The 23796-nt window shown below is 44.9% G+C and overlaps 1 protein-coding gene and 1 pseudogene across 1 annotated transcript in view; both read left to right on the top strand.

The window, feature by feature from the left end:
* The first annotated feature begins 13746 nt into the window (after positions 1–13746).
* LOC126068874 (cytohesin-1-like) lies at positions 13747–15703 on the top strand (annotated as a pseudogene).
* A 523-nt stretch (positions 15704–16226) lies between these two features.
* The window catches only part of SMS (spermine synthase), a 62264-nt gene continuing 54694 nt past the window's right edge, over positions 16227–23796 (top strand). Inside the window, exon 1 of the mRNA XM_049871411.1 lies at positions 16227–16363. Within this exon, the coding sequence (XP_049727368.1) occupies positions 16315–16363 (49 nt within the window). The 5' untranslated portion in view covers positions 16227–16314. The remainder of the gene's footprint in view (positions 16364–23796) is intronic.

The raw sequence follows: 23796 nt of genomic DNA, 5'->3' as shown, positions 1-23796 counted from the left end.
TGATTTTTTCGTACTCATCAGTTACTGGAAAACTTTTAGGTATGTTGATACAACTTAGGTATGTGAATCTACTTTTTGAACTATAAATTTTATGAAATCTAAATACAAATAAAGTACTTCTGATGAAAATTAGCATTCAAATTGAGCTGTGTTTTAAGTGTAAAATACCTACTGGATTTCAAAGATTTAGGATGAAAAAAGTAAAACATCTCATTAATTTTTTATATGGAATACTTATTGAAAAGATAATATATTTTGGATACATTAGGTAAAATAATATACATTATTAATATCAGTTTCTTTTTACTTTTTTTTTAAATATGGCTACTAAAAAAAATGGCTACTAGAAAATTCAAAATTGCATATGTAACTCTATTGGAAAGCAATGCTCTATATCAGACAACCTAGGTGGATTTATTCACCAAAATTCTAGCATCTGGCAAAGTGGTTAAGAGCTACGGCTGCTAACCAAAAGGTCAACAGTTCAAATCTACCTTGGAAACCCTATGGGGCAATTCTACTCTGTACTACAGGAATTGACTCGGTGGCAGTGGGTTTATTTACTTGTTTATTTTTACTCCTACATCACATTAAAAGGGCTCGGGATAATCTCTTTACCTTATTTCCAAATTTTGGATAATTTTGTCTTAACATTACAGGCTCATGAAAGACTGTAGTGTGTCTGAGACTTGGCAGTAGTTTAACAGCTTTAGCGCCCTGTGTCTTTGAAGGCATTTTCAAAGAGGTACATGGTTTTTTAATTAAGATAAAATTAGTTTCTCTTTGCTACCACCAAAAAAATTTATTTTATTATGGTATTTATTGCCATTTAACTTTTTTAATTTTATTGTGATTTATGTGAAAGTTTACAGCGCAAATTAGCTTCTCATTCAAAAATTTATACACCAGTTGCTTTGTGATGTTGGTTGCAATCTTTGCAATGTGTCAGCACTCTGTCTCTTTATACCCTGGGCTCCCTGTGTCCATTCATCCAGTTTTCCTGCCTTTTTCTTCCTTCTTGTCTTTGGTTTTGGGCAGATGTTGCCCATTTGGTCTGATATACTTGATTGAACTAAGAAGCAGTTTCTCATATGTGTTACTGTTTGTTAATCTTGGGGGTTCCTCCAGTCTCTGTCAGAGCAGTAAGTCTAGTCTTTTCTGTGTGAATTTGAATTTTATTCTACACTTTTCTCCTGCTCTGTCCGGGACTCTCTATTGTGATCCCTGTCAGAGCAGTTAGTGGTGGTAGCTGGGCACCATTTAGTTCTTCTGGGCTCAGGCTGGTGGAGGCCAAGGTTCATGTGGTCCATTAGTCCTTTGGACTAATATTTCCCTTGTGTTTTTGGTTTTCTTCATTCTCTTTTGCTCTGAATGGGGTGGGACCAACAGATGTATCTTAGATGGCCGCTCGCAAGCTTTTAAGATCCCAGACACTACTCACCAAAATAGGATGTAGAACATTTGCTTTATGAACTATGTTGTGCCAATTGACCTACATGTCCCCTGAGACCATGGTCCCCAACCCTCAGGCCCAGTAACTTGGTCCCTCAAGGTGTTTGGATGTGTCTAGGAAGCTTCTATGACTTTGCCTTGGTCAAGTTGTGCTGACTGCCCCTATATTGTGTGTTGTCTTTCCCTTCACCAAAGTTAACACCTGTCTACTATTTAGTTAGTGATTTCCCCTCCCCACCATTCCTCTCCCTCGTAACCATCAAAGATTTTTTTTTCTGTGTGTAAACCTTTTCTTGAGTTTTTATGATAGTAGTCTCATACAATATTTGTCCTTTTGTGATTGACTTATTTTATTCAGCATAGTGCCCTCCAGATTCATCCATGTTATGAGATATTTCACGAATTCATCATTGTTCTTTATTGTTGCATAGTATGAAGGCTTTTTTGGGGGGGGGGGTTGAGTAAGGAAAGGAAGGCTAAGGCCAGATCATGAAGAGTCTTTAGGCCATACCATAGCATTGCAGTGGAGAGTTTTATCGAGGGGGGTTGTTCTATCATTAGAGTTGCATTCTGGAAAGGTAACTGTCTTAGGCTGGGTTCTCTAGAGAAGCAAAATCAGTGAAGCATATATATGTATATATATATAGGGTATGTATACATAGAGAGAGAGAGAGATTTATATCAAGGAAATGGCTCACATGGTTGTCTGCAATCTAGAAAGTCCCAAGTCCATGGGTCAGGCTGGAGGCTTCTTGTGACTCATGTAGCTGCAGGGGCTGACAAACCCAAGACTGGCAGGTAAGACTGCAGGCTGCTCGCTCACAGGGTGCAGAGGCTGATGAATCCCAAGACTGGCAGATACACTGCCAGCTCAAATCCCAAGAACCGGAGATCAGACGCAGGATCCAGAGCGAGCAAAAGCCAGAAATCTTTGCCAGAAAGTCCACATATATTGGATGCAGGCCCCACCCCCAAGGAAACTCTCTTTCAACTCATTGGCTGCTCATAGCAGATCTCATCATGGAGGTGATTACCTCATTACATAGCTGCCAAACTACATCATAACTGCCAAACCACTGAGAATCATGGCCCGGCCAAGTTGACACACAACCTTAACCATCACAATAACTATTGAAGCAGGTGGAGCATGGGATGCAGGGAGCCAGTTATTACTCTACAGGACAGAAAGCATAAGAGCCTGAACTTAGGCAATGGGAGAGGGGGTAGGGGAAATGATGCAATGATTTAAGAAAGATCTGGTGACTGATGGAGTGTGGAAAGTGAAGGAAAGGAAAGAGGAGTCAAAAATGAGTCTGAAGTTTCTGATGTAGGCTGCTCAGTGGACGGTGGTACAGACAGAGCCTATGTTTACTCACTATTTACTATTATCTCAAATGTGTCAGGTTTGAGATTACACGAGAAAGACCATGTTGGGTAGGAAGATAAGAGTTCATTTTGGTCAGGTTGACTTTGACATTCTAGTGGGTAAAAATAACCAAATTACAAGTCCAAAGCTCAGGGGAAGAGGTAGGAACCAGGGATGGAGATTTAGGAATCTTCTGCATATAGGCACCTGAAACTGTAGCAGTAGATGAGATCACCTGGAGAAAGAGGTCGCCAACTTTGGCTGTACCTTAGAATTACTTAGAGAGTTAGGATGAACCAGGGGAGAAAACTGAAACAAGAAGGTGAATAATAAAGTGAGGAGGAAATAGACTGAAGGTCCTGATATGGTCAAATAACTGGCATGCTACACATATCTGAGCGGTCCCATGCCCTTTAAATGTAGCTGCCTCCTCCCTCTAAACCTCACCCTCTCGCCCATATCCAGAATTACTTGAGTGGAGGAGCTCAAGGAACTGAGATGGGGAGTTAGCCACATCATCCACAGAGAAGCCAAAGAAAGCTACAGCCAGGATGAGGCAGGCATTCAGGTCATCCAGATGTCAAAGCCATCAGTGAATATGAGGGACCCACCTGGAGGCCTGGCTGAGAGTGACGGGGCTGGATGAGACATGAACCTCCCAAGGGAGGAGTGTGTATTTTTGTTTTTATTTTAAAGTCTATGAACAATAGACTGAAAGTATCAAAAGGGTGAACTTCCTGTTTTTCTCAACCCTGCACTTCAAAAGACAGAATGTGTTTCCCTAAGTCAAGCTTGCTTGTTACAGAGAGATTTGAACATATCTTAGGCTCTTCTGTGTCACATATACTTCGGGAGCATTGCTTTTTTCTTTTTTAATATCCTTATATTTCCTATATGTTTACCGTTTTGGATAGCTTTTTATTTTGATATAATTTTAAACACACACAGAGTAAAGTTGCAAAAGTAGTACAAGGAACTCCTGTACATACTTTACCCAGATTCAGCAATTGACGTTTTGACCCATTTGCTTTTGCTTTATTTCTCTCTATATATTTTTATTTATACATGTGTTTTTTTTCCCCTGAATCATGTGATAGTAAGGTGGAGCCATTATGTCCCTTTACTGTAAATGCTTCAGTGTGTATTTCTTAAGAACAAGGAGGTTCTCTTATGTAACCACGGTACAATGATCAAAGTCAGGACATTTAACATGGATAAAATACTACTGTCTAACCCACAGTCCTCCAGCGTCCCAATAATGTCGTCTATGGCTGTTTTTCTTTCCTGGTCCAGGATCCAATCCAGAATCACACATTGTGATTTAGTTGTCATACCTCTTTAGTCTCTTTTCATCTGGCACAGCTCCTCGACTTTTCTTTGTATTTCTTGACCTTGACATTTTTTGAAGAGTACAGGCCATTTGTTTTGTCGAAGTTCCCTTAGTTAGAGTTCGTCTGATGTTTTTTCATGATTAGATTCAGGTTATGCATTTTTGGCAAGAAGACCACAGAAAGGATGTTGGGCCCTTCTCAGGGCATCACACCAGGAGGTGTGATGGTGATGTGGCCCAACTGGAGATCTTACTATTGCTTTGTAACAGAAAAGAACATTTCTTCTAGCTTAATTTTTCCATTTGGCAGGCATCGTGCACTGCAGTAAAATTTTCTTTTTTTTCCAAAGCATGATAACATGAAGTTTCTGAATTATTTTGGATTAACTGCAAGTAACCAAAGAGCAATAACCTAGTTTTTTTTTTAAGAAGCAAGCATAAAATATATACATTCTTTTTTTATTGGTAGAGTTTTCACGTCAACAGGTATGTTTAGAAACAAAATCTGCTACCTATTTCAGACCAAAATTGGAAAACTGGACATTTGTAAATAATTTTGAAAATTTTGCAATTTAAGATTATGAGAACAAAGTTCCTGACACAATTTTTTAAAGTAGCAATATTAGTGTGCCCTGAAAGTACAAGACCTTTGTGATTAACACTGTATTATGCCAGGCAGTATACCCTATAACCGGAAGAGCTCTGTGGCTTGTAGGGAGGAGTGAGTGGTAGTTTGCTGCGTGACTCCTAGCAGCAACTGCTGCAAAATGATTGGAGGCAGATCTGCAGAGCCTGACAAAAGGGAGTCATGAGACTGGCTGTGCCCAAGGGGAAGAAGTAGAAAACTGAGCCAAAGTAGATTTTAAAATAAAAGCTGTGTCAACATGCATAAATTCACTTGCTTTGAAGAAGCTGCAGTGGGATCCAGGAAGAGGAAAAAAAGACTATTTATTGTTTTATCTTTGCATGCCAAAATGTAATCTCTTTTTCTTCTACCCTTTCCTTAAAACAACAATTGTCGGCATGTAGAGTGGGTGTATTTTAAATGAACCATTCAGTGCATTTTTCTGCACTCATCTGCAGTACTGAGCAGCAATGATAGACTAGAAATTCTACTGACTCTGCAGTCAAACTGACCCATGTTCCAAGCCTCGCTCTGCCTCTGACTGGCGTGTGGCCTTGAGAAAGTCACTTGGTGTCAGTGGCTGTGTCGTTAAACAGGGCTGGGTTAGGAGGATTAGAAATAAAATCTGTAAAAAACTCGCAGCACTTTACAGATACCACGGCCCGTACTAGGCATCCATTCAATCATGCAGTTGAACAACATAGATGGTTGTTGTTAACTGCCATTGAGTTGGGCCCACCACTCATGGTGACCCCATGCAAAGCAGAATGAAACACTGAACCGCCACTGCCCCCAGACATAAAGTCAATGTGGGCTAAAGAAGAGCCCTGAACCAGGAACTAGGACACCAGGGTTCTGGTCCCTGAGCCTTCATTTTACTAACAAGCTGCCTGACCTTGGGCTGCTCCCTCAAACCTTCTGAACTTTAGTCCCATTAAAGAAGGTAAGTTAGGGGAGGAGAAACATGGATTAAGTTCAAGGAGAGAGAAACCAGGGCTAACATGCTCCCACTGATGCAAGGTGGAAAGTTCTTCATTAGTGATCTGAATGCCGTGCTGTAGAAACAGAAGCAGTAAGAGAGTGCCCAGCTCTGCCTGGGCTAGGGGGTACACGTGAGCTGGGCCTTGAAGACGCACGTGTAGGTTTTGTGCTCCAGGCAAGAAAGAACAAACACCCAAAGATCCAAAGAGCACAATGCTGCGGCCCTGCAGAAATGGTGGCTCACATCAAATCCCACTGCAATCAGCTTCCAGGACTAACCCTGACTGTTGGGTTGTATCAAATGCATTTAAACGTAAGTGAACCCTCTGTAGGCTTTGAAATCTTTTAAATCTCCTGTACGAAATGGTAACTGAGACGGGAATTGCCTTATAAGCCCCCAGGTACCCACCATTTGGACTGGGGTAAAAGGGGGCTAACAGTTAAACATTAATCTTCACTCAATAAGAACAGCTAATCCTTCCAGGAGGCTTTCTAGATGCCACGCACTGTTCTAAGTGATACCTCTATTAATTTACTTAATCTTCAGAACAATTATATGAGGGAGGTGCTAGTATTCTCCCTCCTTTACAGAAAAGGAAACTGAGGTCCAAAAAGATTAGATTTGCCCAAGGTCACTGGCAAGCAAGTGGAAGAGTCAAGATTAGAGCCCAGACAGGCTAACAAAAGGTGATGATCTTCAACACTGCTGTATTGCCTCTCCAAAGACTAAGGAAGTAAGGAATCAATCTCACAGAAACAAATATATTTAACTAGCATGCTTGGCTGCTAACTGAAAGGTTGAGGGTTTAAACCTACTCAGCCACTCCACGGAAGAAAGACCTGGCAATCTGCTCCTATAAAGATTACAGCCTAGGAAACCGTATGGGGCAGTTCTCCTCTGTAACATGGGGTCACTATGAGTTGAAAATTGGTTTGGTGGCAGCTAACAACAACACCAATGGAGAGGGAGTCCCTGGGTAGTACAAACAGTTAATGCACTCTGTTAAACCTAAAGGTTGGAGGTTCAAATCCACCCAGAGGTACCTCAGAAGAAAAGCCTGGCAATCTACTTCCAAAGAATCAGCCACCAAAAATCCTATGGAGCTCAGTTCTACTCTGACACACGTGGGGTTGCCATGAGTCGGAGTGGACTGGAAGGTAACTGAAACTGGTAACGGCTGACAATTTAGTTACATCTCCAAGTGTTGTTGTTGTTAGGTGCCGTCGAGTCGGTTCCGACTCATAGCGACCCTATGCACAACAGAACGAAACACTGCCTGCTCCTGCGCCATCCTTACAATCGTTGTTATGCTTGACCCCATTGTTGCAGCCACTGTGTCAGTCTACCTCGTTGAGGGTCTTCCTCTTTTCCAGCTGACCCTGTACTCTGCCAAGCATGATGTCCTTCTCCAGGGAGTGATCCCTCCTGACAACATGTCCAAAGTATGTAAGACGCAGTCTCGCCATCCTTGCCTCTAAGGAGCATTCTGGTTGTACTTCTTCCAAGACAAATTTGTTCATTCTTTTGGCAGTCCATGGTATATTCAATATCCTTCGCCAACACCACAATTCAAAGGTGTCAATTCTTCTTCTGTCTTCCTTATTCATTGTCCAGCTTTCACACGCATATGATGCGATTGAAAACACCATGGCTTGGGTCAGGCGCACCTTAGTCTTTAAGGTGACATCTTTGCTCTTCAACACTTTAAAGAGGTCCTTTGCAGCAGATTTGCCCAATGCAATGCATCTTTTGATTTCTTGACTGCTGCTTCCGTGGCTATTGATTGTGGACCCAAGTAAAATGAAATCCTTGACAACTTGAATCTTTTCTCCGTTTATCATGATGTTGCTCATCGGTCTAGTTGTGACGATTTTTGTTTCCTTAATGTTGATATGTAATCCCTACTGAAAGCAGTGGTCTTTGATCTTCATTAGTAAGTGCTTCAAGTCCTCTTCACTTTCAGCCAGCAAGGTTGTGTCATCTGCATAACGCAGGTTGTTAACGAGTCTTCCTCCAATCCTGATGCCCTATTCTTCTTCATATAGTCCAGCTTCTGGGATTGTCCAGCATACAGACTGAATAGTTATGGTGAAAGAATACAACCCTGACGCATACCTTTCCTGACTTTAAACCAATCAGTATTCCCTTGTTCTGTCTGAACAACTGCCTGCCTCTTGATCTATGTAAAGTTTCCTCATGAGCACAACTAAGTGTTCTGGAATTCCCATTCTTCTCCAAGTATAGCTATGTTAAATAATGCTACATTCAGAAGAGAAGCCAGAGAGTTACTTTGTGGACCACACCAAGCTTTATTATTTGCCTTTGTAAACAACTTTAATAGCTTCATTATTTCGGCTGAAGGATTTAGGAAATGAAGAAGAAAGAAAGACAATACACTGCAACAATTAAGCTCCCTTTCCCCTAATGGCTCATTCTTTGCTTGAGGTGAGAGAAATGGAGGAAGTGGGGTAGGTTGGACCTCATTTCATGTGGTGAAGGGAGGACTTCGTAAAGGGTCTCAAATGGAGGTTCTCTTAAGAAGGGGCTAGCTCTCTTTTCTGCCTGAGTTGTGTCTTCTCAGCCTGAGTAGTGTATAAGGTGCTGACGAGCTTAAGGTGTCCAAGCCTCACTGTAAGTCAGGCTTTCTCAATCTGGAGGAGCCACCTGAGGGTGTACAGACATATCTCAGGGAACCGTGAGCCTTCAGGGGGGAGGACTGTGACTGCAGGTTAAAGGCAGGGACAGACTTCTCATCCTTTTGTGTTCTATATGCTACTTCTAATGGGTCGGCGGGGATATGATGAGGATTATGACGAGCAACTTAGGCTGCTGGCTTGAAAAGTCTCGAGGAAAACCTATTTTGCCATTTACTTTTCTTAAATAATCCAAAGAGTTCTACCAGTAAACTCTTTTCTTCCCCTGTTAAAAGTTACTTTATTATTTTTATTTTTTATTGTGCTTTAGGTGAAAGTGTACACTTCAAGTTAATTTCTCATACAAAAATCTATACATGTTTTGTTTTGTGACATTAGTCGAAATCTCCACAATGTGACAGCACACTCCCTCTTTCTATTCCAGTTTCCCTGTGTCCGTTTAACCAGTTCCTGTCCCTTTCTGTTTCTCATCCTGCCTCTGGACAGGAGCCACTCATTTGGTCTCGTGTACCCGATTTAACTAAAAAGTACACTCCTCACATGTATTATTTTTTGTTTTATAGCCCTGTCTAATCTTTGTCTGAAGAGTGGGCTTCAGTTCTGGGTTAACAGAGTGTCCGGGGGCCATAGTTTCGGGGGTTCCTCCAATCTCTGTCAGACCATTAAGTCTGGTCTTTTTACATGAATTTGAGTTCTGCTCCACACTTTTCCAATATACTCTTAAAGGGCTTCTGAGTTGGCTGTGGACTGCCTGGCAGCCCCGGGGATCCAGGGACATGAGTTGAATGACCGGAAATGGAGTTGGGGAAGTCACACTGAGCCTGGTTCTGTTGGGAGCATGGGTTGGCTGGGGTTCTCTGGGGGTGATGAGCATGATGTTCTGTCCCGCCGTTCATTTCAAAGATGTAGATATTGAGGGTTTACTGTGTGCCAGACACCATGTTAACACTGGGAGTGCAAGGGTGAAAAGTCAAGATGGCTGTCCTGGAGGAGCTGAGTGCCTAGCGTAGGGTGTGCCTCAATAATAATACAGATGTCATCATCACTGTCACTACCTACCATTTATTGAATACTTGTTGTGTGTCTGGCACTGCCTCAGTGCTTTTCATATATATAGTCATTTAATTCTCACAACAACTTTATGAGGTGGATACCATTAACTCCATTTTGTAGAGGGGGAAAGGAAGCACAGAGAGATTGAGGAGTTTGTCCACCTCCACACAGCTAGTAAGAGGGATTTCATCCCCAGAAATAGGTGGAGTTAGGCAATAGCTCCAGAGAGGAGGGAGAGCACCCTCTCCAATCCCACACTCCCTGACGGGGAGGGGTGCCCGCTGGCGGGAGGCAGGCAGCTTCACACATCTGGAACTCTGCAAGTCATAAGAAAAGTGGGGATACTTCAGGATAACCGAGGCAGGGCAATCAGAAGAGCACAGAGAGCTATCTGTCTGGGTTTAAGTCTTGGCTGTACCACTTCCTAGCTACCTAACCTCTTTGTGCTTCAGTTAACCCATTTGTAAAATGGGAAGAATTGCACGTACCTCATTTTTTTTTTTTTCATAGGGCTATTGCAAGGATTAAATAAATTTGCATTTGTCAAGTGCACAGAAGAGTGCCTTGCCCAAGGAAAACGTTGTGTGTTTGCTGGACATGTGGAGAGAGGCTGAAGAAGTTATCAGAGCAGGGGTCAGGAGAGCTGACCCCCTGGCCCTAGTGTCCCAGTGAAGATATTTACTCCAAGGACATTCTATAGGCTGCACAGGGCCTGGGCTCTGGAGACTGTGAGAAAATGTCTTTCACCTCGGGTCCTAAAATATTTGGAATTTTTTGACTTAAGAAACTTTGTGTATGTGTGTGTGGTGGGGGGGGAAGGGGTCTTATAAATCACCCGGGTGGCAGCATAATGGTCACAGGGCTGCTTGCTCCTCCTAATCCAGTTTGTCTCTGGGAAAACCACAGTCATGAGGCTGGCTTTCCAGCAGCCTTCATTTTTGCCCCTTTTTGCAAACACCTCACTCCAACCCCCTCCCATCAGGCATCTACTTGCAATTTGCTTCTGGTGGCGAAGTTGATGCATTAAAAATTTCTGTGCTGCTGGTGGCGCAGTGGTTAAGAACTAGGGCTGCTAACCAAAAGGTCGGCAGTTCAAATCCACCCGCTGCTCCTTGGAAACCCAAAGGGGCAATTCTACCCTGTCCTATAGGGTAACTATGAGTCCGAATCAACTGGATGACAACGGGTTTTTTTTTTTTTTTTTTTTTTATGCTGCTTTACCTTGCAAACTTGGCTTGGCCACGAGCTGCTGTTTCATTAGGCAGTGGCCCTCTTCGTTTCACAAAGCAATCCCCTGTGTTTTTTTTTTTTTTTAAAGTTCTGATGCCCAGGCTGCTCCCCGGACCTGTTACATCAGAATCTCTGGGAATGGGGCCCAGGCATCAGTATGTTTTCAAGCCCCACCCCTACCCCCATGCCAGAGTGAGAATGCAGGGGGATGGGAATCACTGTCAAAGATTCCAGGCTTCCTCTTGGTTACTCTTTTTAGTAAAAAAAAAATTAAATAAATAGTTTCCTAGGGCTGCTGTAATGAAGGGCCACAAACTGAGTGGCTTTAAAACAACAGAAATTTATTCTTTCACAGTTCTGGAAACCAGAAGTATGAAATGAAATGCGTCAGCGCGGCTGCGCTTCTTCCAGAGGCTCTAGGGGAAAATCCTTCCTTGACTCTTCCAGCTTCTGGTGGCTCTAGGCGTTTCTTGGCTTGGGGTTGCATGACTCTAGTCTCTCCCTCCATCTTCACATGGCCTTCTTCCCTGTGTGTCTGTGTCAAATCCCCTCCTACGTTTCTCTTCTATGGACATCTGTCATTGGATTTAGGAACCACCTGGATAATCCAGGGTAGTCTCATCTGGAGATCCCTAATTTAATTATACCTGTAAAGACCTTTTTTCCAAATAAGGTCACATTTACAGTTTCTGGGGTTTAGGGCATATCGTTGTGGTGGTCACCATTCAACACACAGTGTTTAACTAGCTGGGTGAGTCCCACGTTCATCTAAAAAATGGTGGAGGAATGAACCAGATTTCTGTTGACCACTCTAATCCCAATAGCTAATGCCAGCTGTTTTAAGAGAGGAAGTGATTTTACCACAGCTGCCCATAAAAAAAAACACATAGAGGGCAGGGAAGCCGAATGTCTCCAAGGACCCCAAGTGAACTGGCAAAAAAGCAAAACACAAAAGGCTTTAATGCATTCCCGCTCTTCACAAGGAGGGTTTGGGATGGCAGCACCACTGGTAACCTCCTGGTCCTTATAGCCTGTGGATGATTCCAGTTAACACTGCTCCTCCCCCCGCCACCACTAAATTCTCCTTTTCAGCAAAAGGGCTCATTTCTGTTTTTGCCTTCCTTCTTCCCAGTAGGTTGTTACTGTTGCTAACTGGGCAGGGTGGAGTGACTCTTCCTCTAAATTTATAAAAAAATCTGTTGCAGATGTCCGACTTGGCCTGACTGCCAACAAACAAGTCGGCCTATTTGAAAGTGAGTTTTGGATCAGAGTGTTACCTAATACTTAGCATTTTGCTCAGTAGATGACCAGTGTTTTTTCACTTTAAGCTTTGACTTCATCCTTCTGCCCATTTTGTCATTTCCCTCCAGCCACATGCCACCAGTAACACACCTGTGTTAAACAAATCAAGTTTGTTGTTGCAGTGAGGGAGAGTACACGGCATGGGGGTCCCTGGTATCTGAGGAAGAGGGTGGTAGAAAGCACTTTCTATAGGATTTTGCCGTGTGTCAGGTGATTTTAGGGCAGGTTGAAGGAAGCAGGGCTTTGTTCTGGATTGGATGCTGTCAGAAAGCAGGGGTAATTCTATGATTGGGTGTCTTAATAAATCTTATCTAGAAGAAGGGAAAATTAAAATGAGGCTAAAGCTTGTGATGTATATAGAAGCAGCAGTCACTGACTTGAGCCAGGATTGCAGGGCATTTGGTCATTTTTATGGTTTGGACCAGATTCATGTTCTGTCTGTGTTCAGAGGCGATGATAGAGTGGTCTTGTTTTTGTCTTGATTTATCCTGGTCATAGAGTGGCCTTGTCTAATGTTGGTGTTCACTAGGAGAATACCCAAACCCAGTTGCCCCACCTACTAATGGCACAATCCTGGCAAGACTATAAAGGTAGGACATTGACAGGAACCAAAATTCCCAGGCCTCTCTAAACACCTTGGGAATGGGCCTCAGTGTTGGTCTGAGCACCCCACCAGCTCACAGCAACTCTGAGGCCCAGCCGATAGCACCAGGCCAGCTCCTGAATAGCAGGGGCTGCCTCACTCTTTCTCGGTCCTCCCTTTTGACCAAGAGCAGAGGAGGTTAGGCCAGAGGACAGTAATCCATGATATCTACCTTTTTTTACCTTTGTTGAGGCAGGAGGTTGTTTAGAGAATGTAGTCAGTGATTGGACTAGTGCCATCGAGTGTGCAGTAAGTCTCTCCTGCTTCTTTTGTTGCAGGATGAATTGCTGAATTCTCTGATGTAGCAATGACTGCGCAATCACATTAAGACTCCACACAAGAGACATTGGTCGATTGTAACACAATTACGAGAAACAAAATGATTATTAGTCCTGTAATAGGTCTTGAAGCCAGGGGCCTAGATTATAAAGCCCAAGCAATGAAAATGTGTTTCAGAATTCAAATAAGTACTCACAGCCCACTCAGAGGTATTTACAGAGGCCTTGTGGCTTTGGTTCCTGTCCATGTCCTACCTTTACAGTTTTGCCAGGATTGTGTCCTTGGTAGGTGGGACATGCATTGGGGACATCTTTGCAATACTTCCTAAAATTATCCCAACAATGTTAGTTCCATATTGTGGCCCATTTATCTCTGAAGTTGTACTAACATCATGAAGTATTTTTGTTAAACTCCACTTTGTTGTTATGGCTATTTTAGTAGTTAATGGCAAAGCATCTCAGGGTTTTTAAATCTCCATTAATTTTGCACCTTGCAGCAGACAAGGTGAGGCAAAAGTGCTGGGGTGAGGTTTCAAGTCTGAGCCCAAGCAGGAGCCAGAGCCCGAGGTGAGTCGTGACTGCTCCTGAATTGCAGGACACAAGCTGCTGAACAGAACCAGCTACGTAATTTATGGGACCCAGTGCAAAATGAAAACATGAATCCTCTTTTCAAAAAATTAGGGATTTCAAGACCGTGACAGCAGAGCATTAAGGGCAGGGCCCTTCTGAGTGGGAAGCCCTATGTGACTGCACAGGATGAATGCCCAGGAGGACGACCCTGCTCCTAAGGGGCTTGGAGGAGCCCACCTGAGGCCTTTGGAGCCCTGCGACATGGAGGGGAAGGACAACTATGTTCTAGTAACCTGACTCCAGGGGAAAGTCAAGAACTGGAGAACATCGAGGAAGAAAGCAGGAGTTACAGGCTGACATACAGAGACTGAAGGAAGAGATAGCAGAATAGCTAACACAATTAAGAACCTGGGGTTCACAGAAGAAAGGAAAAACAGGCAGAGGAACAAATAAGTGGCCATGGTTAGGAAAACATTTAATGCAGGCCGTAAAAGGGGATACAGTTCTTAACAGAGAATGGTCTGTTGAAGAACACCTGCGAAGACATTGCATTGCCCAGCTCTTATAGAAAGGTGAAGGACTCAGCAAAGAGCCACTGGGTACTACACTGGGCGGGAGAGATGAGTTTAATATTCAGGTTCTTGTGCCTGATGGTTAATTTTATGTGACAACTTGGCTAGACTTTGGTTTCCAGTGACTTGGCCAAACACTAGTTTATTTGCTGTCATGGGGTAGTTACATGTGATTAGGTAAGTTGGCCTTGGGTAGAGATAAACTTATACAATGTAATGACCCTATATTTAATGTACGGGACCATATTTTTGCAAAAATAACGTGCGCCTTCTAAGTTTGTTTGCCAATAACACCTTTCCCCATGAGGTATTTTCATAAGTGCGCTGTGCTAATCTTTTTTATAACAACATGTTAAAAAAAATTGGCATAGTGGCATTCATTTGCATAAAATTATGATAATCACCTTCCTGGACCAATAAGCAACATTGTGATAGATGGAGAAAATATTAAAGTTGTCAAGGATTTCATTTTACTTGGATTTACAATCCATACCCACAGAAGCAGCAGTCAAGAAATCAAAGGACACATTGCATTGCGCAAATCTGTTGCAGAAGACCTCTTTAAAGTGTTAAAAAGCAAAGATGTCACTCTGAGGACTAAGGTGCACCTGACCCAAGCCAAGATATTTCGATTGCCTCATAGGCATGTGAAAGCTGGACAAGAATAAGGAAGACTGAAGAAGAATTGATACCTTTGAATTATGGTGTTGGTGAAGAATATTGAATATACTGTGGACTGCCAGAAGAATGAACACATGGAAGAAGTACAACCAGAATGCTCCTTAGAAGCAAGGATGGTAAGACTACGTCTTACATACTTTGGACATGTTATCAGGAGGGATCAGCCCCTGGAGAAGGGCATCATGCTTGGTAAAGTACAGGGTCATTGAAAAAGAGGAAGACCCTCAATGAGATGGATTGACAAAGTGGCTGCAACAATGGGCTCAAACATAGCAAAGATTGTGAGGATTGCCTAGGACCGAGCAGTGTTTCATTGTTGTAAATGGGGTTGCTAAGAGTCAGAACCAACTTGACGACACCTAACAACAAATTTCCTTCCACAGTGCAATCTAATGAAATGTAATCAACCAATCAGTTGAGGTCATACAAGCGTAGGGTGGATCCTAAACCTAATCATGTCCATGTCAGGGTCATCTACAAGACAAGGAATGCCAAAGAACCAAGGAACACCTGCAGCTACCAACAAAGAAGGAATCTACATGGCCAAGACCCTGATTTGGACTTTTAGCCTCCAGAACTGTGAAAAAAAAGATTATTTTCTGTTCCTTAAAGTCACCCATTGTGGTATTTCTGTTATGGCAGCACTAGGTAACTAAGACACATGAGTTCAAGGATCTAAACTTTGTCCAGGCATTACAGCAGTCCTGTGGAGCTTCTGAATGCTGGGAGAGGGGCAGAAGATTGATGGGGGTCCATGGAGTCATTTGCCCAATGATACTGTCAGTGGGGGGTTTTAGGCCACCGGCCCCTATGCTCTCTCCTCCGCCATCATTGTGTTGAATGCCCGTCCTAACCCCAATATCAAAGAGAAGCCCACTGTGGAAAAGTTCATTGCCACGAATTGAGGCATCAGTGACGAAGTCCCGCAAGAGGAGGAACTCTTGATTCTGTCATTTCCCAATTAAACGTCCACAACGATGTTTATCCCTTTTACTTGCTCCTTCTCCACCGCCATTTTGCCACGAAAACGTACATGGTCTAAATGCCCAAGAGCTTTCTATTTGGGCCTCCAATACAAAACTGACCTCTGCTAATAATAATGACCGTAATAATCCTAATGGGTTTATCTGTGTAGCCTTTTAATAGTTAAGAAAACAGCAGGCAGGACTTTTTGACGACAGGGGTGGACCCTAGCATTTTATTTCCATGACTTGGCCAGGAAATCAGAGGGGCCGGGGCTTGGGGCGGTGGCCCTGGGGTTACTGTCCTGGGTGGGACCCCCGGAAGTCCGGCTGAGCTGTTTAAACCTAAGGGGACCTAACGGATGGCGGGAGCGCCGCCGGACCCCGCGCGGGGCGCGGCCATTGGTGACGCACGCCGGGGAGCAGGCGCCCACGTTTCCACCACTAGCGCGGCCTCCCCTCGCCCCCCCTCCGGAGGCGCCCGGCCCCGCCCCGCGCCCCGACCGCTCACGGCGGCCCCTCCCCCTCCGCCCTGGGCCTCCCGCCGCCGCCTCCCCGCCGCCCGCAGTCTCCCGCCGCCGCCTCCCAGGCATGGCCCAGAGCCTCGCCGCACTATGGCAGCAGCACGGCACAGCACCCTGGATTTCACGCTCGGCGCCAAAGGTGAGGGCGCGCGCCGCCACCTGCCCGTCGGCCCGGCGGGGACCGGGCGGGCGCGCGGGGCCGAACAATGCGGGGTGGCCGCGTGCACCCGCGGAGGCCGCGCTCCAGCTCCGTCTCGGCCGCACCGCGGGGCCTGGGGGGGCCGCCTGGGCCCCCTTCGGTTGGTCCGTCCTTCCGGTCCCCGATGCCCAGCGCGCCCCACGCGGGCTCGGCCGATGAGGTCCTGGTTCACGCCGCCCGGCGGAGGGCGCCCCCGGGACCCCCTTTCGCGGCCCGCGGGTCCCCCAAGGCCGGGGGTGCGGGGGCTGCAGCCTGCCCGGAGCGGGGGTGCACCCCGGGGCGCCCGCTGGATCTCTCCCGGTGGTGGAGGCGGTAAATTTCCCTCCCGGGGCGGGGGCTGCCCCTAGTGGAGTCGGCTGGGGGAGGACGGCTGGGCCGCCCTGCGGACTTAACCGACTGCGCAGGAGACGGATTCCCGGGAAAGGACTGGAGGCACGGGAAAAGGAAACGATTATAATTGGGAGGGGGGAGGTCTGGGCGCGGAAATTAAACTCCCCGCACCGGGGACCTTCGGAAGACTGAGAGCCGGTGAAGACGAGAAGGCTGGCTGGGGAAGTTGGAAGTGTGCGTGACCAGGACTGGGGTGGCGGCGGTGGGAGGGGCTTTGCGGGCTTTTCTCTGGGTGCGTCTAACATGGAGGAGGGGTTGGACCGCCCGTCTTTCTTCTGGTGGCTTTTAAACCTGTGACTCCTACAGACTTGAATCTACGCTTCCCGGACGGTCCACTTGGAGTGTCTCTCCCGTACCTTGCTTACTTTCCCCCTGTTTTCCTCGAATTATAGCTGGAGCAACCTTTTCAGTTATCGTTTTTCAACATTGGACTTTCTCTTTCATCTTTTTCTGTTTTGAACTTCGAAGTACTCATTTTGCATGTTCTTCCCCAAATTTAAAGGATCTCCGAAGGAACATGATTTAATAAAAAGATTGGCGTTTGGAGCGACACCAGGGTTTGAATCCTGATTGACTGTGCCTGTGACCTTGGCCTTAATCTCTCAACCTCTCTAAGCCTCATCTTCCCTGTCGGTAAAAGGGGGAAAATGGTGCATATCCTCAAAGCGCTTTTGATATTAAGGGGGGGAGCTGTGAAACACTGTAGGGTTGTCAGGCAACTTCAGTGTATTCGGGTGGTCAGAAAGCGACTTGGAGAAAATAAACCATTTTTTTGTTCCTGCCTTTCTTAGGTGAGGATGGAGGGAAGGGAGACTGCTGGGGGGAATGGAGATAAAACAGTGCTTGGATTCCGGAGCTGGTGAGGTATAAGAAAGCTAAGGTTTTGTTGAGTAATTAACCTTGCCAGCTTTAGTGCTGGGTAGTTAGGGAAGATTCTAGCATACTCAATTTAGAGGTGTGGAGAGTGAGTAAGGAAATCCTGGTAGTATAGTGGTTAAGTGCTACAGTTGCTAACCAAGAGGTCGGCAGCCGCCAGGTGCTCCTTGGAAACTCTCTCGGTCAGTTCTGCTCTGTCCTATAGGGTCTCTGTGCGTCAGAATCGACTGGACGGCAGTGGGTTTGGTTTGATTTTTTTTTTTTTGGAGAGTGAGTGAATGGTTCAAGGTCACCCAGCTGTAGGATGAGTCTGGGAAGTGTCCCTGGCTGTAAGCACTGTGTGAACTCGCCCATATTTTTTGAGCCTGGATTTTCTTCTAGGCTTTAAGGAGGCTTATCTCAGGATGGGGCCCAGAGCTTAAGGTACTTTCCTCAGTTGCTGGTGGGTTTGAACCCCCCAGATCTTTCGGTTAGCAGCCAAGCTCTTAGTCACCAGGGCTCCTTTGGGTTTTCTTGCCCGGAGCCTTCATCTTCCTTCAGCTGAATTAAGGTGCTCCATCCTGAAATACTGGCTCACAATGGGCTTCTTCTCTTGCTCCATTATAAAAGTGGAGGGAAATCTTCACTTAACAGTATGAAGAAAAAACAAGAGAATATCAACACTTAGGCTGACGCTGGCCAGAGGGAGAGAGAACCGAGTGCACCCAGTTTGGAAGGGAGGAGGAAAAACTAGCAGATCGGACATTGGCAAGGTGTGGACGTGGCATCTAGATAATTTTGTTGTGCAAAAAAAAGTAAAGTAAAAGAGATTGAGGATAAAGACGTGTGCGGAGGAAACCCTGGTGGTGTAATGGTTAAAAGCTCCGGCTGCTAACCGAAAGGTCGGCAGTTCACATCCACCAGGTGCTCCTTGGAAGCCCTATGGGGCAGTTCTTCTCTGTCCTTTAGGGTCGCTGTGACTCAGAATCGACTCGATGCCAATGGGTATGTGTGTGGAGAGACAGAAGGGTCTTAAAGGGGAAAAGTCAAACGTCAGCTACGATTTTAATTCCCAGTCTATTCTTAATCAGAGATGAGAAAGGTTTGATGGCAAGCTGAAGAACATTCTAGAAAGAAATAATACTGATATAAGTAGGGAGGGATGTGTGCATGTGTGTGTATGAATGGATGTGTGCATCTGTGTTAGATTTTGAGCACCCTACAAAAGTATTCTGGGAGTCAGAATTCTGACTCTTACTGTGTTGCCCCGTCACTTGATTTGGAGTGAGTCGTGTCACCCTTTGAGTCTGTATCCACATTTGTAAAATAAGAGGAGTTGTTTCGACTGAACTCTGAAGTTCTTTTCGGTGTTCAGTAAGGGGCACTTGGTGAGAAATCCACGTGTGAGGTCTCTAAAAACATTTATTTTAATTGATAATAATGAGTCAAAAGGCATTACTCTTGGCATGTGCGTATTGGATGTGGCTCAAGCATGAGTCAGATGCCTGTGGAGCCTGGATTCATGGTATTTTTTTCCCATTTGTCAGTAATCCTTCCTAATGCTCAGTTCCATGATGTGATTTTAGTGGAATTAAACAGGAACCACTTAGTTATATTATTATGTTGCAGTTCCATATAACTTAGATACCCATGCAAGCCAACCAGCAGCCATGGACTCCCAAGGGCAGTTGTGGGTTGGGCCTGGTGTTTCCTATTTAGTATACTGGCTGATGGGGTAACCCAGAAAATTTTTTTGGCTAAAAATCCTGTATTTGGTCTGTGAGTGAAACCTTAGACTCTGAGGAGTTTTCTGAGCCTAAGAAAACATTTTGTGATTTCTTATCCTGAGGGTAACACGAGTAAACATGTCCCGTAGTCCTGTTTTCCAGGCACAGTGCTGGATACACAATGGTAAGTAAGGTGCACACAGCCTTTGCCTGCCCTTTTGGTGCAGTCTCTAGCTGGCCAGCTAGACCTTTCGAGAGCAAGGTCTAGCAGTCCTCCTTTCTATGTCCATCTCCTCCCCTGGGCTGGAAGCTTTTGAAGGCCGACCTCCAGGGTCTGTGTCCTGGATGCAGTGCATATTTGACAAATGCTGATTGAATGGAGAATCGAGAATGGTGAGACTTCGGCTTGCTTATTGTCTTAGTTTGCTAGTGCTGCTGTAACACAAATACCACAAGGGGGTGCCTTTAAAGGACAGAAATACAGTTTCTCACAGTTCAGGAGGCTAGACGCTCGAATTCAGGGCACTGGCTGTAGGGAAAGACTCTCTTTTGGCTCTTGGGTAGGGGGAGATCCTTGTCTCTTTCAACTTCCGTAGCCCCTCTCCTTTCTCATTTCCTTGGTGTCTGTCTTCCCCTGTTCTTTTTATAACTCAGAAGTGGTTAGGTTTGGGACACACCATACACTAATATGACGTCATTAACACAACAAAGAACCATAGTCCCAAATAGGATCACATGATCCACAGGTATGTTGTTGTTGTTAGGTGCCCTCGAGTAGATTTCTGCTTCTGTCGATCCCGTACGATAGCGTAGAACTGCCCCATAGGATTTGCTAGGCTGTAATCTACGGGAGCAGATCACCAGGTCATTTCTTCCTCAGAGCCCTGGGTAGGTTCAAACTGACAGCCTTTTGGTTAGCAGCCAAGCATTTTACCATTGCCCCACCAGGGCTCCTTTTCCACAGGTATAGGGGTTAGGATTCTAACACCCATTTTGGGGGGACACAGTTCACTGTAACACTTCAAACACATCAGGAAAGACCAGTTATTAGAAAAGGACATCATGTGTGGTAGAGGGTCACCAAAAAATCAGGGAAACCCTCTGTGAAATGAATTGACAAAATAGTTGTAACAATGGTTTCAAACATACCAATGATCGTGAAAATGGTTGGCACAGGACTGGGCAAAGTTTCATTCTATTATATATAAGATCGCCATGAATCAGAGCCGAATAATATGTGGCTTTTGGCCTGCCATCAAAATTGAAGAAAACGCTAAATTTCAATGACTGGAAATAAGGATATAATTTTTTTTCCATCCAAGTTCCCAGACACCCTGAATTGTATCCACTGGCTCCTTGAGAGTCCATGGACTCCCTGGCTAAGACCCCCTAGGCTAGAGAGAACTGGGACCACAGGGTGTGTATGTTGTAGATTCCTTTTTGATGGAGTAGGTTTCCAAAATGTCTCTTTGAAAACATAAAAGCCGACATTTATTAATTGCCTCCGGTGCTAATTGCCCAAATGCATTACAGGTTATTTTATATAATCCTCACAACCTCCCTCTGGTAGGTCCTGTCATCCCCATTTGATGGGGATGAAGAGTCTATAGCTTTTGCTCCTTGTAAATGGTGTACTTGGGATTCAAACAAGGCCTCGCCTAATTCCACAACTCTTAGCTTAAGGCAATTATTGGGGGGGGGGCATGTAATTTTGCCCCCAGGGGACATTTGGCAATGTCTGGAGACATTTTTAGTTGTCACAACTCGGGGGTGGGGAGATGGGGGGCAGGGTGCTAACTGGCATCCAGTGCATAGAAAACAGGAATAATGCTGCTAAACGTTCTATAATACGCAGGACAGTCCCCCTAAAGAATTATCACACCCCAAAACCACGGTTTAAGGTCTAAATAGGTCTAAATAGGCCTAAATAGGCCATTGCAGTAATCCAGATGAAAATTCGTCACTAAAATTTCCCTCATCCATTTTTGGCCGTTCCATTTTGCACAATGCGTTTAACCTCTGGGAGGTTAGTCATAGAGAATGGGCCTCGCCTTCCTGGGTTTGCGCTGGAGTTGGTTAGGAGCAGAGGCCTTGGCCAGTGTTTCCCACCCAGCCAAGCCTGTGGCTGGAGGTGACCCACCCTTCCCAATTTCCTGAACCACCAGACCATACCCCAAGCTCCCAGTCTCCAGTGTAGTTGTTGAGCGGCTTTCTGGTGGAAACATATTGTCCTTATGTCTCGGTTTTAAGTAGCTACCATCGTATAGGGTCGCTATGAGTTGGAATCAACTGGACGGCACTGGGTTTGGTTTTTGTTTTGACTCCATCTAGCCTTTTTTTTTTCATTGTGGCTCAAGAATAGAAAAAGCTTTCTCCCTAGCTCCCTCCAGCGCTATCATTACCCCATGTTCCATTCCACTTATCATCCATCCATTTCCTGAGCCATCGGTCTGCCTGATAAAAAGCAACAACACACACCTGCTGTTATTTTAATCAGGAGGGGGCGGGGGAGTTGATACATTGGGGTGGGAAATGCTGTTACATGCCCTCCAGTTGGTTGCTGCTCATAGTGACCCTGTGTACAACAGGACAAAGCACTGCCCAGTCCTCCCCACTGTTGCAGCCACTGTGTCAGTCCATCTCATGGAGGGCCTTCCTTTCTTTCGCTCACCCTCTATCAAGCATGATGTCCTTCTCCTGGCAGGGACTGGACCCACTCTAGGTTTACTGAATCCTTATCTTGGGGAAGAAGCTCTGGTGGTGCAATGGTTAAGCACTCCTCAGCTGTTAACCTAAAGGTTGGCAGTTCAAACCCACCCAGCAGCTCTGCAGGAAAAGACTTGATCTGTTCCTGGAAAGATTAAAAAAAAAAAAAAAAATTTTTTTTTTGAAAGATTGCAGCCTGGAAAACCCTGTGGGGCAGTTCTGTGTCTCCTGGGGTAGCTATGAATTGAATCTGTACTTAACAACGTCTTGAGGGGGTGGGGGGAGATCCTGGAATTTGCATTTTAATCAGCCCTTCCTGGTTATTCTGATGCTGATTAAAGTCTGTTAGGTGGTTTATGGATTCTGTCTCCTAAGTCTACAAACTACAATAGTAGGTTCCTCAATACAAACAAAAAACTTGTATCTGAAGCCTTGGTGGCACACGGGTCTTACCCCAATGACTGATCCCTGTTTAATCAGCCTGCTAAACTCTCAGAATCATTTCTCAGCTGTCTCCATGCTGCGGTTTCTTGATCAGAACCTCATTTGTTTCCGGAACCAAAAAAACCAAACCTGTTGCCATCAAGTCGATTCTGACTCATAGTGACTCTATAGGACAGAGTAGAACTGCCCCATAGGGTTTTCATGGAGCGCCTGATGGATTCAAACTGCTGACCTTTTGGTTCCGCAGCTGAGCTCTTAACCACTATGCCACCAGGCTTCTGAGTTTGCGATTTTCAGGAGCTCAGTGGCATCTCTGTCCCCTTCCCCATTTTAAAACCCTTCCATTGGGTCCCTAAGGGTAAATTCTAAACTCCTTATCTGCCCATTCAAAGTTCTTTTTTTTTTTTTTTTTTTTACCCAATGTCCTTCAATGGGTCCAATACATAGTCTCACATTCCTTGTGGTTCTGAGTAGCCAGGAGGCACCTGGACTCAGAATTTAACTGCTTTGGATTGGAAGGCTGGTGGTTCAGGCAATAGGGGGGGAGGGGAGGGTATTTTGCACTTTAAATAGGTATTTTACGCCCATACGTTAATTATGTGAAAATGCTTCATGAACTGCTTATTTTTTGTGCTTGGGGGAGGTGACCTCCTGGAGGTCCCTCACTGAGTATTCTTGTTCCAGTCTGCCCTCATTTGGCGTGCTCTTTTGCTTTGTTGTTGTGTGTGTGTGTTTAAGCTCTCTATCCCAACTCCGCAAAAGATTCTTAATTGCACTGATCATGTTCCATATGACTGCAGGCTGAAAAATTTCACATTGCTAGGAATTAGTTTTGTGAGCTTGCCGTTAAAAAAAAAATTGGGTATAAACCGTAATGATTCTTTCCAGTGTGTAGTTCCTACATTATTTATACTCATTTCTTTAACCCTGAAGAGGTAGCTTATAGTAAAATTAGCTTGTGCTTTGTATCAAGAAGCTTAACCTAGTTTTTATTTGCTGGTTCTCCTGTTTTTTTTTTTTTAATTTTTATTGAGCTTCAAGTGAACGTTTACAAATCAAGTCAGCCTGTCACATATAAGTTTATATACACCTTACTCCATACTCCCACTTGCTCTCCCCCTAATGAGTCAGCCCTTCCAGTCTCCTTTTGGGACAATTTTGCCAGCTTCCAACCCTCTCTACCCTCCCATCCCCCCTCCAGACAGGAGATGCCAACACAGTCTCAAGTGTCCACCTGATACAAATAGCTCA

The sequence above is a fragment of the Elephas maximus genome, chromosome X (assembly GCF_024166365.1).
Source record: "Elephas maximus indicus isolate mEleMax1 chromosome X, mEleMax1 primary haplotype, whole genome shotgun sequence".
In the NCBI taxonomy this organism is placed as follows: Eukaryota; Metazoa; Chordata; class Mammalia; order Proboscidea; family Elephantidae; genus Elephas; species Elephas maximus.
The sequence above is the reverse complement of the archived record's forward strand: the minus strand, read 5'-3'. Positions and strand labels throughout refer to the sequence as shown.